General features: G+C 35.7%; 2 protein-coding genes across 2 annotated transcripts; one reads left to right on the top strand and one right to left on the bottom strand.

Moving 5' to 3' along the window:
• The first annotated feature begins 2003 nt into the window (after positions 1 to 2003).
• LOC131655707 (cyclin-A1-1) lies at positions 2004 to 4964 on the top strand. The gene is made up of 10 exons (XM_058925530.1): positions 2004 to 2287; positions 2384 to 2786; positions 2902 to 3038; positions 3169 to 3261; positions 3465 to 3598; positions 3693 to 3768; positions 3855 to 3965; positions 4072 to 4221; positions 4328 to 4462; positions 4556 to 4964. Exons 1-10 carry the CDS (start codon positions 2114 to 2116, stop codon positions 4616 to 4618), a joined length of 1476 nt encoding a protein of 491 aa, XP_058781513.1. The 5' UTR covers positions 2004 to 2113; the 3' UTR covers positions 4619 to 4964.
• Positions 4965 to 10823: 5859 nt separating this feature from the next.
• Positions 10824 to 13186, bottom strand: LOC131661404 (uncharacterized). The gene has a single exon (XM_058930941.1). The coding sequence runs from the start codon at positions 13021 to 13023 to the stop codon at positions 10933 to 10935; it is 2091 nt and encodes a 696-aa protein (XP_058786924.1). The 5' UTR covers positions 13024 to 13186; the 3' UTR covers positions 10824 to 10932.
• Positions 13187 to 18393: the final 5207 nt, after the last annotated feature.

The following is an 18393-nucleotide window of genomic DNA, read 5'->3' as shown; positions in this document are numbered from 1 at the left end:
GTAAATAGATGTATTAATATTGATATCATGATGTTGTGTTATTCATGTTGATATCATGATGTTGTGTTATTGTAAGGTTATGTGGTGTGATACCTAACTTTAAAGGCGTTCGTTGTGAATTGTTGTGATTGCATAATATATGTTGATATTGAATTGATGCTACGCGACGTTATTAAAAAAACGGGTCGTCCGCCTCGCCCCGCCTTAAGCCTGCTAAAAAGCGAGCGGGGCGGGCAAGTCCGCCAAGTAAAATGGGCATAAAATCATGCCCGCCTATTTATTTATTTATTTATTTTTCTTTCATTTTTTTAATAGATTAATAGTCTTTTTTACCTTTCAATTAAATTTTTCACTTATTTTTTAAAACAATTTTTTATAAAACATCTTTTAAACAAATTGTACCTAAAAAAACATTGCATATATTTACAATTAAATGTTTAAAATAAAACCATCAAGAATTTGAATTACTAGAATTAACTAAAAAGGACAGACTTAAGGCAAGACGAGCTTAGCGAATAGGTGAGGCGGACTTTAGCGGGCGACGGATTTGGCGGGACGAGCTTAGGCGAGCGGCGGGTTTTGGCGGAACTGGCTTTGGTGGGCGGCGGATCCAAAATCTCAACCCAACCTGTCATTTTTTTACGCGTGCGCGAGTCGGTTTGACGGGCCATTGTCCGTTTTGCCACCCCTAGTTATAATGATTTGGTTGTCGCTGTTGTGACGTTGTCTTTGGTTGGTTGTTGATTATTAGAGATAATGAGTAATACTATATGTTATGACGAAGCTTGATTATGTTGTTATGTTGATGTCGCTATGAGGATGATGTGATGATGTAAATGATGTTGTTTTTCTTATTTACATTTTTATTGAAAAAAAGTGTGAGTATCACATCAGTACCCGTGCGAATGCACGAGTATCCCACTAGTTTTTCAGTCACATAATATAAATAAATAATACATGAATTTTTTTATAATATAATTGTTTAAAATTTCAATGGGATTCTTTTTAGTATATAATTTAGTGGCTGAAGCTCATTCTTTAAAAACAAACAAATATAATTTTGCAATTTTAAATCTGCGGTCGTGCATATGATGTCTCTGCACAACTATCAATTAAATTGACTTAGCAGAAACATTTCAAACATATCCTATAAGAACTAATTTATTATATAAAAACATAAATATCTAACTTATCAAATATGTCTAATTTATTTAATGAACTAATATATCTATTAGGCCAAAATGAAATTAATTTTTTTTTAGCATAGGTCTTCATGATAAAATGAAATAAGTAACGTTCCTTAGATTTGAGAAACTAAACAAGAAAGTATGCTTTAAGACATCTTTTAATATTTTTCGACCTGAATCAACATTAATTTACTATATTTTGAACTACAGATAACAGTAGTACAGTACTCATACAAAATTAACAAACACATTCTTCTGTAAAAGGCCAACAAAATTTCAAACAAAATCCCCCAAATCACGAACAATGCAATAACACAAACAAAACACCTTTGGAATATGACAGTGACCAAAAATTTAAGTAATTAAACTAATCAGCTATTTATTTATATTTATATAATGACAAAAAACAATACCAGCACGTTCAATATTTTCTTCCCTGAAATACTTTAAATTTAAATTTAAATTTAAATTCAAGTTACTCTACTCTCGTATCTCCATGCTCAAATTTGAATCCCACATAATTTAAAAATAGAAAAATAGAAAATAGACAATATGGTTGGGAATTGCGAACAATAAACGACAACAGATTCAGTGACCGTTTGATTCAAATTCAAATTCAAATCCAAATCCATAGCTCCTTCAACTGCAGTAGTGTACTACACAACACACTACTCTACAATTTGAAAACAACAGAACCATAATGGACCCCACACCCACACCCCGCTCCTCAGATCAACGGTCCAGATCTTCCCCCATTTCAAACCTTCTCTTTCCCCGCCTCAGAACTCAACTCATAAATATAAATAAAACTATATTTATTGCATTCACAACAATCACACTCTCACTCTTCTTTCTTTCTTTTCACTCAAAAGTCTCTGACTAAAGAACCTCTATTCTTTTTCTTGCTTCATTCTTTTTCTTTCAAAATGTCCAATCGTCGTTCATCGTTTTCTTCCTCAACGACATCATCTATGGCAAAACGACACCCTCCGGTTACCACCGCCGAGAACCACGCCGGAAAAGTTTTAGCCTCCGCCAAGAAACGTCCTCCTCTCACAAACCTCACCAATCACAACGCTTCCCGTAACTCATCATCTCTGGTATTATTCATTCTTTCTTTCTCTCTTTCACCTTTTCACATTCTTCTTCAATTCGAATTTTACTCTTAATTATACATTTTCATTATCATTTTGCAGGTGACTAAAGTTGCAAAGACCAAGAAAGAACCTTCGCCATGCACCTCTTCGATTTCCGGCAACAAAAAACCTACTTTTTCCAATGTTAAATCAGCTACGGTTGTTTTTCCGAAGGCTATTACTACTACTAGTACTAGTACTTCCACTTCCAGTTCTTTTTCCGAAACTGTTCTTCCAATAGTTCCTACTACTTTCAATGTTCCGGTTTCGAGTGCAATGGATTTATCGTCCCCCGGAAAATCAGACGGAATGTCGGTTTCCATGGACGAGACAATGTCGTCTTGTGATTCTTTCAAGAGTCCTGATATTGAGTATGTGGATAACAGTGATGTTGCTGCGGTTGATTCGATTGAGAGGAAGACTTATTGTAGTCTTAACATTTCTGATACTGATTATCCAAAAGGTTGGATTTTGATATGGTTTTGTTTTTTAAAGTGTTGTGAATTATGATTTTTTGGTGACACTTTTGGTTTTGGTAGTGTATTTTGTGATGATGGTGTTGGTTGATTTGTTTGCAGGTAATATTTGTAGTAGAGACATTCTTGTTGAGTTGGAAAAGGGGGAGAAAATTGTTGATATTGATGATGATCATGTGGATCCTCAGCTTTGTGCTTCTTTTGCTTGTGACATCTACAAGCATTTGCGTGCTTCTGAGGTATAATCTCGTTTTCACTTGATAGTAATGCTGTTTATTGTGTTTGTACATTCTATTTTATGCAAAGGTATTGATTTTGAGTTTAGCAACTGCTCTGAAATACTATAATTATGATTTTCTGGAATTTCAGGCAAAGAAAAGACCATCCACAAACTTCATGGAGAAGATTCAGAAGGATATAAATCCCAGCATGCGTGCTATATTGATTGACTGGCTAGTGGAGGTAATGTTTATAGATTGTCAATTATAGTAATGTGAACTTTACCAATTCTTCAATTTTGATCCTGTGTTGTTCAAAATTGATATTACAATTCGCCTATGAAAACACATACATGATACAAGTGATACATTACTTTTGAAAACATGTCTATGTGTGACTTCATTATGAAACCTCTATCTGTGCTAAATATTTATTTCCATCTGCAGGTGGCTGAAGAGTATAGACTTGTACCAGATACATTGTATTTGACAGTAAACTACATTGATCGGTATCTATCTGGGAATGCCATGAACAGGCAACAATTACAATTACTTGGAGTTGCTTCTATGATGATTGCATCGTAAGGAAGCCAACAACTTCATGTTGTTTTTCTGATGAATTTTTTTTTTCAAGGCATGAATTCATAATTAACAGTTTTTGATTGTTGTTGGCAGTAAATATGAGGAGATTTGTGCACCTCAGGTGGAGGAATTTTGTTACATAACTGACAACACATACTTCAAGGAAGAGGTTTGTGTTGAATTCATTGATTAAGTTAACTTGTTTTGTTGACAGTTTTTGAAACATAGAAATCTCAAGCAAATCATATCATGCAGGTTTTGCAGATGGAATCTACTGTCTTGAATTTTTTGAAATTTGAAATGACTGCCCCAACAATTAAATGCTTTCTGAGAAGATTTGTACGTGCAGCTCAAGGAATTGATGAGGTACTATCTTCTACTTTAAGATGGGGAATTTCAAACATGAGCATTTATTAGGATTCCATTTCTAAATTATTGACCCCTTTTTATTGGTTTTATTTGCATTTCTCAGGTCCCTTCACTGCAACTAGAGTGTTTGACAAACTACATTGCCGAATTATCCCTGTTGGAGTACAGTATGCTTAGTTATGCTCCATCACTTATAGCAGCATCTTCAATTTTCCTGGCAAAATTTATGCTATTCCCTTCGACGAAACCATGGGTATGATGCTAATGACAAAGAATATTTGAGCCATTTTCATTAAGAAGTTATAAGTTTTGCTTTGCTTTGCTTTGCTTAACTTTGCTGGTTGTGTTTCTTGCAACAGAATCCAACATTGCAGCATTACACTCAATACCAGACATCTGATTTGTGTGCTTGTGTAAAAGATCTCCATCGTCTTTGTTGCAACAGCCCTAATTCTAACTTGCCTGCAATTAAGGAGAAATACAATCAGCACAAGGTAACATATTCCTCTTACCATTGTTTTTCAATCACGCACATACTTTCCAATCTGTTTTGTTAACATTTTTCTGATACTTCATTTGTTTTTCAGTACAAGTATGTGGCCAAGAAGCACTGCCCTTCATCAATACCTCAAGAGTTTTTCCAGAATTGAGCTGAGTTGAAATGTTGAACGTCCAATTTCCAGTTGGAAAGCAGTAGATCAACACAAAGGGCTTCTTGTATCTGGTTTAATTGATATGCCCCCAAAATCTAAGAAGCTTCTTGTATGGCTAGAAGAAACCATTATTAGCTACTGCTTCTTCAACACCATTAATGACTAGAAAAAAACAATTTCTAAACATCTTCCCAATAAGGGCTAGCTAGATGTAGTGTAGATGACAAATTTAGTTGCAAGAGTAAGCATGACACTCCCGGTTTATGTAGTGTATTGTCATTACTAGTTCATGTAATCTCTCTAACCTTTAAGGTTTTTAAAAAAACACAATAATTAAATCCAATTAATATTGTGTTCATATTATGATCTCAACTTATTTGAGCAGACGGATTATGAGTGAGTCAGATCTAGAGGTGAACTCTTAGAATTTGTTGATACCATGTATCTACAAGCGTGACAACTCAAGATAGTAAAAGGTAATTTAGAGGTAGAAAGTGCGTATCTTGATTCAACGTCTCACCTCAATTTTTTTTAGTAAGGAGGTAGAATGTGTGCGTATCTTGATTCAACGTCATACATCAATTTTTTTAGAAAGGTTTCTAGAGTTTCCAGAACCTGGAACCTCTAATGTGAAGCAGTTGCCCAAGAAAATATTATGAGTGACTCAAATCTAGAGGGCGAACTCTAAGAATTTGTTGATACCATAGGTGAAGTCGAAATATTATTTGTTCTGTGAAAAGTAATAACCTCTTCTGTGAAGTCGAAATATTATTTGTTCAGTGATATGATGGTCATGTTTCAATCATTTGCCTTGAAAAGATGACGTCGGTGGCCTGATTCTTTACGATGACATCAAAATTCTTTTTACTCTTGATCGGATGGTCTATTGTCTTCATAGAAGATTGAAGCAATGTGGTTTCTGAGCCTTACATGTATGGGATAGAATCGTAGCCCAATGTCTAGTTTAGTGAAACTGTGTTTAGCTTTACCTTTGAAAAATTTGAGAAATGGTGCCTAAATGTGGGTCTAATTATCCTTTATCTATATGGTCTTTGTCTTCATCGATCCTTTATGCGATGTGTTTTCATAAACTTGTCTTTAGGAATTTTAGGTATACTGGGGCAATTAATAATTCTTACCCTATAACGATTATGTAGTGTATTGTCATTACTAGTTCATGTAATCTCTCTAACCTTTAAGGTTTTTAAAAAAACACAATAATTAAATCCAATTAATATTGTGTTCATATTATGATCTCAACTTATTTGAGCAGACGGATTATGAGTGAGTCAGATCTAGAGGTGAACTCTTAGAATTTGTTGATACCATGTATCTACAAGCGTGACAACTCAAGATAGTAAAAGGTAATTTAGAGGTAGAAAGTGCGTATCTTGATTCAACGTCTCACCTCAATTTTTTTTAGTAAGGAGGTAGAATGTGTGCGTATCTTGATTCAACGTCATACATCAATTTTTTTAGAAAGGTTTCTAGAGTTTCCAGAACCTGGAACCTCTAATGTGAAGCAGTTGCCCAAGAAAATATTATGAGTGACTCAAATCTAGAGGGCGAACTCTAAGAATTTGTTGATACCATAGGTGAAGTCGAAATATTATTTGTTCTGTGAAAAGTAATAACCTCTTCTGTGAAGTCGAAATATTATTTGTCCAGTGATATGATGGTCATGTTTCAATCATTTGCCTTGAAAAGATGACGTCGGTGGCCTGATTCTTTACGATGACATCAAAATTCTTTTTACTCTTGATCGGATGGTCTATTGTCTTCATAGAAGATTGAAGTAATGTGGTTTCTGAGCCTTACATGTATGGGATAGAATCGTAGCCCAATGTCTAGTTTAGTGAAACTGTGTTTAGCTTTACCTTTGAAAAATTTGAGAAATGGTGCCTAAATGTGGGTCTAATTATCCTTTATCTATATGGTCTTTGTCTTCATCGATCCTTTATGCAATGTGTTTTCATAAACTTGTCTTTAGGAATTTTAGGTATATTGGGGCAATTAATAATTCTTACCCTATAACGATTCTAGTCAAGTCCAAATGGTCTTTTGTGGTTGGTTTTTGTTCGATTTTTCATATAAATAATCGATCATTTGTGTTTTTTCATTTCCTTCGCCTTTTACAGTGTGTGAATTTAAGTTCCCTAATGCAACCTTCTTTCTGGTTTGTTTTTTGGTTGGATTCCATCAAGTTCTTCCTTAGGCGGTGGGGTGTGATATTTGTTGTTATGACACCCTATGTTGGTGTAGACATGTTTGTATGTGTGGGGTTTTCTTTGTGTCTATGGACCTGGCGTTGGACTATATTCGTTGTGGTGTTGGCCTTCACTTATGGTGGTATTAACCTCAACTTATTCTCTTTTCCTTGTTAGTTCTTCCTTAATATTTCTCGTTATAATTGGAAAATGCACAGTTCGGCAAGACAATGCTAATGTCTAATACATTTATTTAAAGTGTGTAGATATGAGTGGACTTCATTGACATCTCTTTGGTAGACTTGTCATGCCTTGTAAGTTAACAATTTTGGAAGACCGCACCAACCACATTTATCTTGGTTGTCGACCTATTTATTCTGGTCCCAACAACCTGTAACATTTTGAATCCTCGACGAACTTTAGAAGGCCTGAGGAATGTGCTTTGGTCCTTTCTAGTATTGATGATAAGATATGTGGGTGGTATCCCAATCATCGGTTTCCTATGCAAATTTATCCACTATCTTGGACCCATATATGAGATTTTCAACATAAGTTCCATATTAACTGTGAGTTCTTTAGACATACCAAAGATATAGTTATTTTCATGTTAGTATTCCTAATTTTCAAGCTCTACCGGACCCATATGATGATTATCATTATCGTTTTGTACTTATTTCTCTCCTTGCCCATATTGATCATGAGTCGATGTGCACTTTCGATGCACCTTGTAAACCGTGCTTTAAAAAATGTTCATTGAGTGACTATTTTAAGGAAAATATGGAGGACTTGCATTTCGCACCAGAGAGGTTGAAAGATGAGGACATATAGTCTTTTAGAAAATTAAAAGACTACATAAGTATGTGAATCCTACCATGTCTCATAGATTATGTTTTCATTGTTTTCACAGTGAATGATGATGTTACTCTCACTTAGTTGTGTACCAAATTTCCATTATCTTGTTGTTCTTTTCTTTTCTTTTCTTATTTCTTTATCATCTTTATTTTACTATCTCGAGGCTAACATGATGGGAAAGAATATACTCAAGGATTATCGAACAAAAAGCCAGTTCCTCAAGTTGTGGCTTACTGATGCCAAGATCCATCTCGTCTACCCCCGAACCTAATAAGTGAGTTGCCATCGTTGATTGTGATGAATATTGAAGGTTTTCTTCATCTTTTAAGTGAATAAAATTTGACGCAATTTTCTTCTCCGAGAAGTATCTTGAGGTTGTGATTTCTGATGACCAAGGAGATTAAGACATGCTCAATAAATGAGTGAGGAGCAACTCTCATAAGAATTAAGACATGCTAACCCGGAGACTCGGAAAAACACATAAAAGGCCTTAGAGGCCAAAGAAAGCACGAAGAAGGCCCTATAGGTGTAATGCCCCAGACTGCTCTTACCACAAACCAACATAAGTATTTTCAACATACTTTGTCCTTCCTCACACGCATTCTAGAAATATTTCCAGAAGGTCACCCATCTAAATACTACTCTATGTCAAGCACGCTTAACTATAGAGTTCTTATTTGTTAGGCTACCGAAAAGAAAATGCATCTTCTTTTCGGTAACCTAACATATAAGAACTCCACAGTTAAGCGTGCTTGACTTGGAGTGGTATTTAGATGGGTGACCTTCTGGGAAGTTTCCCCGAGAAGCGTGTGAGTGAGGACAAATCATGTTGAAAAGACCCGTGTGGGTTTGCGGGGTCAGTTGGTAATCCTGAAAGTAGTTTGGAACGTTACACGTGGATTTGTGAAGTTCATGGGAAAACTCAAACATGGTCACGAAGAGTCAATTAGCTTCAGAAAAGAATATCAAGGACTTGATTCTATTTCTTGATGAAGAAAAAATAGGGTAAAGTCCATAACTTCTATCTATACTGAGCAACAAATGATAATTGAGGCTCAAATAGTAACATCAAAGGACAAGGTTTGAAAAAAATACAATTCTTAAGAAATGTCTTGATAGGGCCATGTTCATGAATGTTGAAAATAATTTTTTCTCGTTGACTGTATAAAATGCTGAATAGAAGATGTTTTGTCAAGAGTTTCTATTCAAGATGAGGGGACACTATTTGTACTGATGATTGAAAGTCTTCTACGTGAAGTTATGTTATGAATATGATGCAGTGATTACTTCGGCCGGTATTCAGAATTTTAAAAATGCCATTACTCAAGTCCGGGTATTAAACCCCTCGCATAATTAAAGATGTGGATCTAGATGCTTGAAAAAAGTGTGAAAATGGTAGGATTAAGTGAATATCATCTTTAGGATGTTTGTATAATATATATATATATATATATATATATATATATATATATATATATATATATATATATATATATATATATATATATATATATATATATATATATATATATATATATATATATATATATATATATATATATATATATATATATATATATATATATTTGAGGTCTGAATATGAGACGCTCTTAATTTTGTAATATGAACACAAGTATGCTAAATTAACCCCGACTTATAGTTAATTATTATGCTGTGGTTGTTTTTATTTATGTGTTTCTCTTCATATGTAATTATGGCATGATCCGACTTATATGATATTTTAACTTGACAACAATTGACTTGACTTTATTGTAAATGATATTTATTAATTTTGTTTCGTGCTATTATGGTGATTAGCACATATTTTCTCCGTTTGCTTGCCTCTAATCTAAGTTTCGACCTTGGATAAAGGGTGGATTGTTCATGGATGACCATGCATCTCCTCGATGGTGAGTCGGGTAACGAGGTCTTTCTGCCATCATGGGTGATTGATTTTTCCTCTCAAAACTTTTCTTGTTGAAAGCGAGGTTCTTTATTTGTCGATGCTTTCATAAGGGCCTATTTATGTCGTTGTTTAGTGGTATGATGGTATTTTCATTTGGGAGCAACTTGGAAGTTTAAATACTTTCACTAGCCATCTTGTGTAAAAGGGAAGTTTTATTATTAAATATCTCGATGTACGATTATAAAGATGCATCATTTTATTTCCTTATCAATCCAAACTCTCCATCGATTTTTGTTACCTTTGAGATGCTTTATAGTTAATGGTGAACCATCTTTGTAGCTTTCCTCATGTGACAACAGTGATAACGATGATGCCTCATATGGTATCCTCTAGATTCATATATGGAGGGGGAACACCTTTGTGGAGTTGGAGAGTACATTTTACACCTCTTATGGTTGTGCTACTAACAATCTTGAGATGATTCAACATGATCCTCTTTGCAGTACATCAATACTCCGCCACCAATTTGAATCGGGGCCCTCGCGTGTCTTTGGATTTTAGGTGGTACATTGTGGTCAGAATCAATGTTTCGATCTTATGGAGCTATTCATTTTGCTGTTCTAAGGTTGTTTATTGCCTTTGGACAAATTTCAACTGACCCCTCAATAACATGTTTGTTTTATTGTTAGTTAAGGGTGGGTGAAAGGATGAACGTGGGGTACGCTATAATGTCCTTATGAATTCAGAAGCGACATTATATTTTTTTCATTTAGTACGAAGATCATCGAAGGTGAGACATATTCAATATGCAAATGAGAGATATGAAATGTCTTGATCGTTGGCAATGATGGAATTGTCGCCCCTAGTACGAGGAGGATTTTGTGAATTTGTTGTTAGAATCGTGGCTAATCCGAATGGCCTTGCTAACTACATATCGACGTGGGCGGTTGGAGTTTAGTGTGGTTGTTCTCTTGCATGTCACCATTCTGATGTTGATTGATGTGGTGAAACATTGATGACGGTTCTCAAATACGACAACAATGATCTTGTACAAATAGAGTTGATCACGCAAGTGAGGAGTGAGTTAGATTTAGTGTAAATAATTTTTGTTGTTGCTGTTCTATTTATATTTAAGCTGGATGATGGACTTATTATATACCGTAAATAATTTTTGTTGTTGCTGTTCTATTTATATTTTGTTCACTAAAAACGGTCCCCTGAAGCAGCCAAAATCACATTAACAATAAAGACGCTCATCAAACTATATTGTACGCATCTCAAATTTAATTATTTGTTATACATTGACCATACCTCTTCTTATAATAGAATACCAACTGCATCAACAATTACATAGCACACTGAACCTTTACACCAGTGTAATTTGGCATGTTGTTGAGCCAGTGACAGTCCTCAAAAGAACAATAAGGTCCACCCTTGGGCCTCTCAACATTCACTGGCTTGATATACTTGGGTGACCAAGCAGGTGTTCCATCTTCATATGAATTATGAGTCAATCTCGTCAAACCCGAACCATCCAATCTAATGGTGAATATCTCACCATAAGGCTGATAATGATGCGGGTTTGAAATTGGCTCAGCCGATATACCCGCATAGTCTGACGTAAACACAATACTCTTTCCATCCGGGCTAAAATACGGGTGGTTCGTCCTCCCACCCGACCCACTTTGAATCAGTTTCCTTAACCCGGTTCCATCTGGGTGGATCAGATAAATCTCGAAGCTTCCACTACCCGGATCATGACGATCCGACGCAAAAGCGATCCATTCTCCATTAGGTGACCAGTTGCACATTGTATCCGTCCATGGACCCTCCGTTAACCTTCTAAGCCCTTCTTTCTCTCCCTCAACAGCATCCATCACGTAGAGATTCTTATGACCCGATCGACCCGAACGGAACACTATCCATTTTCCGTCGGGTGAGGGAGCTGGAAAGGCGTTGTTCTTTCCATCTAAGGTCAATTTCTTGACGATATTCCGATCAACATCGATGGAGATGATATCAACCTGCGTGCTCTCCGAAGCAAATGTTTGTCCAACTGCTGTGTAGATTATACCGGTTCGAACCCGGTCCCAGGCTGTTGAGAAAGCCATCTCGTTAGAAACCTTTCGCAGGTTCGAACCGTCCCGGTTCACAACATAAACCCCAGGCATCTCAACGTAAGCGATTCGGTCTCCACGGGGTGAGAAAACCGGAAACGAACCGGTGAACCGGAACAGTGTTAGATTTGGAACGGGGCTCTGAACATTCTCTAGTAAAAACTGAGGACTTGTATTACTTTCCTTACCCCTACACTTGTGGTACCCGACCCGTGTTGAATCGGGTGAGATAAACGGGTTGAGGTGGTGAGATTGAGGCGAGACGAAACGAGTTAGCTCCTTGAACTCGTTGTTAACCAGGTCAAACAACTCTATGTGACGGAAACTAGAGCCTGGTCTTCTTGTAGCGACGGCGATGAACTTATGGTTTCCTGGGGAAGTTGCTGGTGTGAACACATGTAGACCCGGTGGGGTGACTCGTTCGATTATCACTGAGTTTGAAGAATCGGTGGTGAGTATGGCTCTATAAATACTCCACCAGTTGTCAACGCCTCTCCGGTGAAAGTAAATAGTCCGATCGTCAACCCAACACGGCCAGCCACCGTGTTCAACAACCTTGTATCGTTGACTTCCGTCTATAGTGAGGAAAACGTAGATATCTGTAGTAAGATCCTCTACTTCGCCGGACCAACCTTGTTCGCCATAAGAAGCAACTGCAGTCCATGTGCCGGAGGGAGAAAGGGCGGGGCTGAAATCAGCGACACCGTAGGGAGTGAGTCTTCGGGTGAGACCTGATTTGAGGTGAGTGGAATAAACGGCGGTCCAGCTGACACGTGGTACACCAGGATTCTCGTGTGTTGACACGTAGACTAAATATTCACCATCGCTGGTTACACTGGGTTTATCTTTGATTGAAACTTGATTCTGAGTTTCTGTATGGTGATTGTGCAACAAAGGAAGTTGAATTCTTTCTGTGATGACAGATTCAAGAGCTGATCTTGATCTTCTTGTGCTGGTTGTGTTTTTGGTATTTGTGTAAACGGCGTCGTAGTAGATAGAGGGAAATCCGTTTCTCTCCGTGACGTAAACGAGATCAAGAGAAGGTGGTTCTTGGTCTGATGGGAGTTTAATGGATTTGTGATTGTGAAGAAAGTGTCCGTTAAAATTAACGGAGTGGCCGTCAGTGAGTTGTAACTCTTGGTTGTTGGGTGATTGGTGTAGTGAAATTGGGAGGGAATAGATATCAAAAGCATAGAAAGCTCTGCCAAGTGTGGTGAAGATGATGCTATTTCTGGTGGAATCCACCTCTTCACCTGCCAAAAACAAGGGAAACGCTAGCAACAACAGTAGTGACGGTATCCATAAGTGGCGCGGAATCATTGCTACTGATTTTGAGTGTGTGGTGTGTGATGTGGATTCTGTAACTAAATAAAATAAGTGGAAGAGGGGAGACTGGAGAGTGCAGATTAGAGTATATTTAGCTTTACTAAAATACTGATAAGATAAAGTGAAACGTGGAGCCAAGCCAATAATAGATTGTCTTGTAGCTACCGTTTTTTATTCATCACAAAAAATTTGGAAATCAAAATAAGGACGGGAGGAACATTATTCTTCTTGTCATTAGTATCTAGATAACTTTAATACTCTATAACAAGTGAGTTAGTGATAATAATTCTGACAAATATGTTCTAAAAATATAATTAATTGTTTGTCATTTTCATTGTTTGTTTTATTTCTTTATTTTTAAGCTACTGTTCTTTTAGTTTTATCAATTTTCTTTCGTATGCACTGACGTCTGCGGCAGATATTTCTTTCTCTTTGGTAATTTCTGTATGTAAATTTAAAATAGATTTTCTAACTTCACAATCTGGGTGATGCAGTTGTTAGAAATATATATGAACAACGTCATAATTGAATTAAATTGGTATCTGATTTATTTGTTTTTTTGTTTGGTAATGCTTGATAACTACTTTTGTCCCGTTAATTAAGAAGAAAGTTGTTTTGTTGTTCTATTGAGTAGGAATAATGGATGTTAAGTTTCTGTCTATAAGATATTCTTTCTTTGTATGCATGTTTTGTTTAGTTACTGACCTCAGCCATGTTTATGTGGGGCAGATATGGTGTAAGACTAGTTTTAAAGGTTATTTGTTTTAATTCAATAAAACAGAAGTGTGTTGTCCTTCAATATCTTTGTTTTCATGATATTGAACATTTGGTACAGAGCTTCGAAAGAAGCTCGGTTACCTGCAGCGGCATTTTTCTTTGAACATTAATAGTGACATCCGAAGAGAGCATTAACAAATTTGTGCAGCCTGCAATTTCAAGGCTTGATTTGATGGTCACTATAATCATTTGAGTATCTTGATGGAAATTTTTTTAGTATCAAAGAAATATTGGGAAATGATTGAGTTAGGAATTTTAAAAGTAAGGGAAGAAGCCATCATGACTGAACAACAATTAAAGGAGAGGAAAGAAATGACTTGAAGCTTAAGGGTCTAAAGGAAGACAATTGCTTGTATCAAGCAAATGATTGAGTCTTCTTGAAACTATTCTCAAAAAGGATACTGCTAGAGACATATGAGACTCCTTGAAGAAGAAGTATCGAGGCATTAGTAGAGTCAATTACACTCAATTACAAACTCTTCGTAAAGAGTATGAAATTCTGCAAATGACGATGAAGAGTTAGTTGATGAGTACTTTTAAGAACATTTACAATTGTAAATAGAATGAAAATATATGAAGATAAGATGGAAGACGTGACGATTATTTGTTTGTTGTAATGCTGATTCAATTTTATTTTAGCTTGCATTTACATTTGAGTTTAATTTGCATTTGATTTGCATTTAAGTTTGGTTGTATAAATAATGAAACTCTGGTTGTATAAATAATGAAACTCAATTTTCAGTCAGTAGTATTCTATACACATTTGAGAGTTTGTTAGAGATTGAAAATTATGTTGAAAAGTGTAACCAAAAAAAAAAAATTATGTTGAAAAGTTAGTTACGTTTACTCTCTCTTCTCTCTCTCCTTTCATCTTCATCTTCTTTATCTTGTGCATCAATGTAGGTGTGAACTCCAACATTATTGAGGAGATTATACATTCTATAACCTCTGAATTTGACTATATGATATGTTCAATAGAAGAATTTAATGACGTTGAAACTATGTTAGTAGATGATTTACAAAGTTGACTATTAGTACATGAACAACACATGTTAAATCACATTGAGGAAAAGAAAGTTCTCAAAGTGAGTTATATCAGAAATTTCTATAGAAGTAGAGCTCGAGAAAGCTTTAAAGGAAGAGTAAGAGAATCTGGTCGAGGAATTTTTGACAAGTCATCTATTGTCACAAAATTGACCACTTTAATGGGAATTCTCTGGTAAAACAAAAGAAATTGCCAACTTTGTTAGAACACATGATAAAGAAATAATATTGATGGCTTACATGGGGAACAAGCAAGCTAAAAATGCAGAGATATGGTACCTTAATTCAGGGGCAGAAAATACATGACAGGTAACAATTTTTTTAAAAATAACTTAAGTGAAAGCTTTTAACAAAATGTCAATTGTCAAGGTTGGCCATAGATTTAGTATGAGCATTTTGTGTTGATCTATGTGCTTGTAGGTACTGCAACTAATGATGTGATCCATTGATGGGTCATTATGGTTTTGATGATGACTCCAATTTTCAGTGGTATTCTATTGTTTGATCCTCTACTTGATCTTGGTAGTGATCTTGGTGGTCCTCGATGTTATCTTTCCAACTATATCCGATGATATTGTTCAGCCTAAAGTTATCACAAGCTTCATCAGAGAGAATGTTCAAGGTTCTAATGAAGTACTAAAGAAAGTTAATGTAACAAGGAACATGAAGCTTCAAAGTTGTGAATGAGAAGAAGTGTGAAAGTTTGTCTGATCAATTGTGTGCTTAGTGCGTTGTTTGAGTAACTAGAGTATTGAAAATGATGAAGTAACTCCTATGTTTCTAAGACAACTATCTCACACTCCTAAAAATGATTTTGAGGGCCCTCTCATTTCATAAAAACCACCAGAATATGTTTTACAGAACAACTATTTTGCTACTAGCCCAAAGAGTGATGTATAAAAAAATTTACATTAAATAATCAATTATCCTTTATACTTAATCAATTAGCCTTTATTCTCAATCAATTATTGAATAATCGATTATAATTTATGTTTATTCAATTATTCCATCTCAAAATCGACTATTAGGGTTTGTAGTCGATTAGTAACGATACAATTTGAAAACTTTCTATATACCTAGATTATTTGATATTTACTAGAAATGTTCGCTTAAGGGTTTAATGGATGATTTGATATTTACTAGAAATGTTCTCTTCATGTTTAATCTATGACGGTGGAAGCTTATTTTGAGATGATGAATTTTAGAATGATGAAATTATTTCTTGGTATAGAAGTGGTTCAATCTTCAAGTGGAATTTTCATTTGTGAAAAGAAATATTCCTGGAGGTATTGGAAAGATTTAAAATGGATGACTGCAATTTATTTAATATCTCTAAGATTCCTAGAACTAATCTTACTCGAGAAATTGAAAGAACAAAGATTGACAACACTTATTATAAGCAAATGGTTGAAGTTTGATGTATATGACATCCACTCAACTAGATTTAATGTATGTTATCAGCCTCATGAATTGGTTTGTGGAATCATCAAATGAACTCCATCATCAAGCATACTTTTCTACTTGAAAGATATTGTTAAATATGGGTTATTCTATAAGAGGTCTAAAAGGAATAAGCTAGTTGGTTATAATTATATTGACTATGTTGGAGATTCGGATGATCGCAGAATTAAATTTGGGTATGTCATGTTTTGTAAGCCCTAGAGCCAATAGTCTTGATCTTACTGGTTGATCAGAACCTGAAGTGGGCCAAGAACTTCGACTTCAATATTGGTATCAAGGAACAAGGGGGTGTATCTGTAAGACACTCTGATGCTAAAGTCAATAAGAGTGCAGAGGTACGTGAGAGTGTTTGAGGATAAAATTTGAATTATCTAACCCTCTCAAATGAGAGGGTATTTATAGTGCCCCTAGCGCATGGCCATTGGTCCCTATTTTTGGGCTGGGCAACCATGATCATGGCCCAAAAATGGGTAATTGCCAGGAGTTTTGTGTAAAAGCTGGGATGGGCAGCTCGTACTAGTCATCCTGGATGGGCTGCCCTGGAAGAGTGAAACTAGCTGTTTACTCCAGCTTTTGTAGAAGCATTCTTTGTAAACATATTTTCTTTCAAACTGTAGTTTGATATTTTCCTTAAGAGACCAGTTGGTCATATTTATTAAGAAGTCTATGATTAGTGTGTCTTAGAGGTTGTATTGTTAGTCATATGCAATTAGCTTGTTCATTGTAATAATCTTGAGATTATTGGATTAAGACCTTGTTGATAAGGCGAAATCACCTTGGCGGGTGGACTAGATTAGCTTGATATTTTTCAAGTGAACTAGTATAAACATACCTTGTTCTTTCCTTCTTGCATATTTATCTTTATTATCAAGAATCAACTTCTTTTAAAAGGGAAAAGTTTTGGTGTTAAAACCCTATTCAAACCCTCCTTTTCTAGTGTTTTTCACACCTTCAAAATTCTTTGAGCTTTCAAGAGGGACCTATAATGTCTTCACATATTTAATGATTTTCTAAGCAAAGTTACTTCTTGACTCTTGAAGAGAAGTTGTTGATGATGTCAAGGAGAGTCATTTTCAAAAAGAAGCACTAAAAAATGTTGAAAATTGAGAAAGTTATGCCCTTTTGGTCATAGAATCAAGAACTTGTCAAATTAGGTCAAACACCTTGAATCAACTTTGAATCTTTTGAACTTTACTTGAAATATAAGGCATGATGAAATACTTAGAAACTTGAAATGATAATATCTTGAAGCACACTTGATGATGAGGCTTATAGCTTGATGAAACTTGTTGAAGGCGGTATAGAAATAAACACATGAAACTATGGAGTTTCTTGATGAATCAATCCACATGATCTTGAGATGAACTTGATCAAATGAAGTTTAAATATGCTCAAGACATGAAACTTTGATGATGAGAGTATTCCTTTGAAGTTTAAGCCATTGTACTTCCATGAATGACCAGATGATTGAGAGTTAATCGTCAAAACCCTGATGATGAATGTATTTGGCTCAACACTTACAATGTACAAAATATAAATAAAAACAAAACAACTTTTTGCATTTTGGCTAGAGATTAGTATAACATGTATTCACAAGATAAACAAACATAGGTGATTGGTGATCCTTCAAAGGCAAAATTAGTACAAAGCCAAAGGTCACTCTCAAGATAGTGATCTTGATGTGTTGCATAAATGTAAAATGATTAAGGATTCTTAGGGTAAAAAATTAAGGTATGACAGTCCGGGATGTAGAAGTCTTTTGGCCGTGTGATGCTCATGGCAACCTGGAGGCTGACATAGTCAGAGGATGGCTTTTCTTCCTCGACACTATTTGTTTCTCGTGTCTCCTGCCGTGGATCATCTCTCTTCTTCATGTACTGCTTGAGATGGCCGTCTCGGATCAGAATTTTAATCGCATCCTTGAGATGGATGCAGTCTTCGGTTGTGTACCCGTGGCTTTTGTGGAACTGGAAGTACTTAGTTCTGTCTGTGTTAGGCTTGGCTGGTGTCTCCCTTGGGACCCATACCCCAGCTTGGTGGAGCTCTGAGTTTGCACACTCGGACATGATCTTCTCACGTGAA

The sequence above is a fragment of the Vicia villosa genome, linkage group LG3 (genome assembly GCF_029867415.1).
Source record: "Vicia villosa cultivar HV-30 ecotype Madison, WI linkage group LG3, Vvil1.0, whole genome shotgun sequence".
NCBI lineage: Eukaryota > Viridiplantae > Streptophyta > Magnoliopsida > Fabales > Fabaceae > Vicia > Vicia villosa.
The sequence above is the reverse complement of the archived record's forward strand: the minus strand, read 5'-3'. Positions and strand labels throughout refer to the sequence as shown.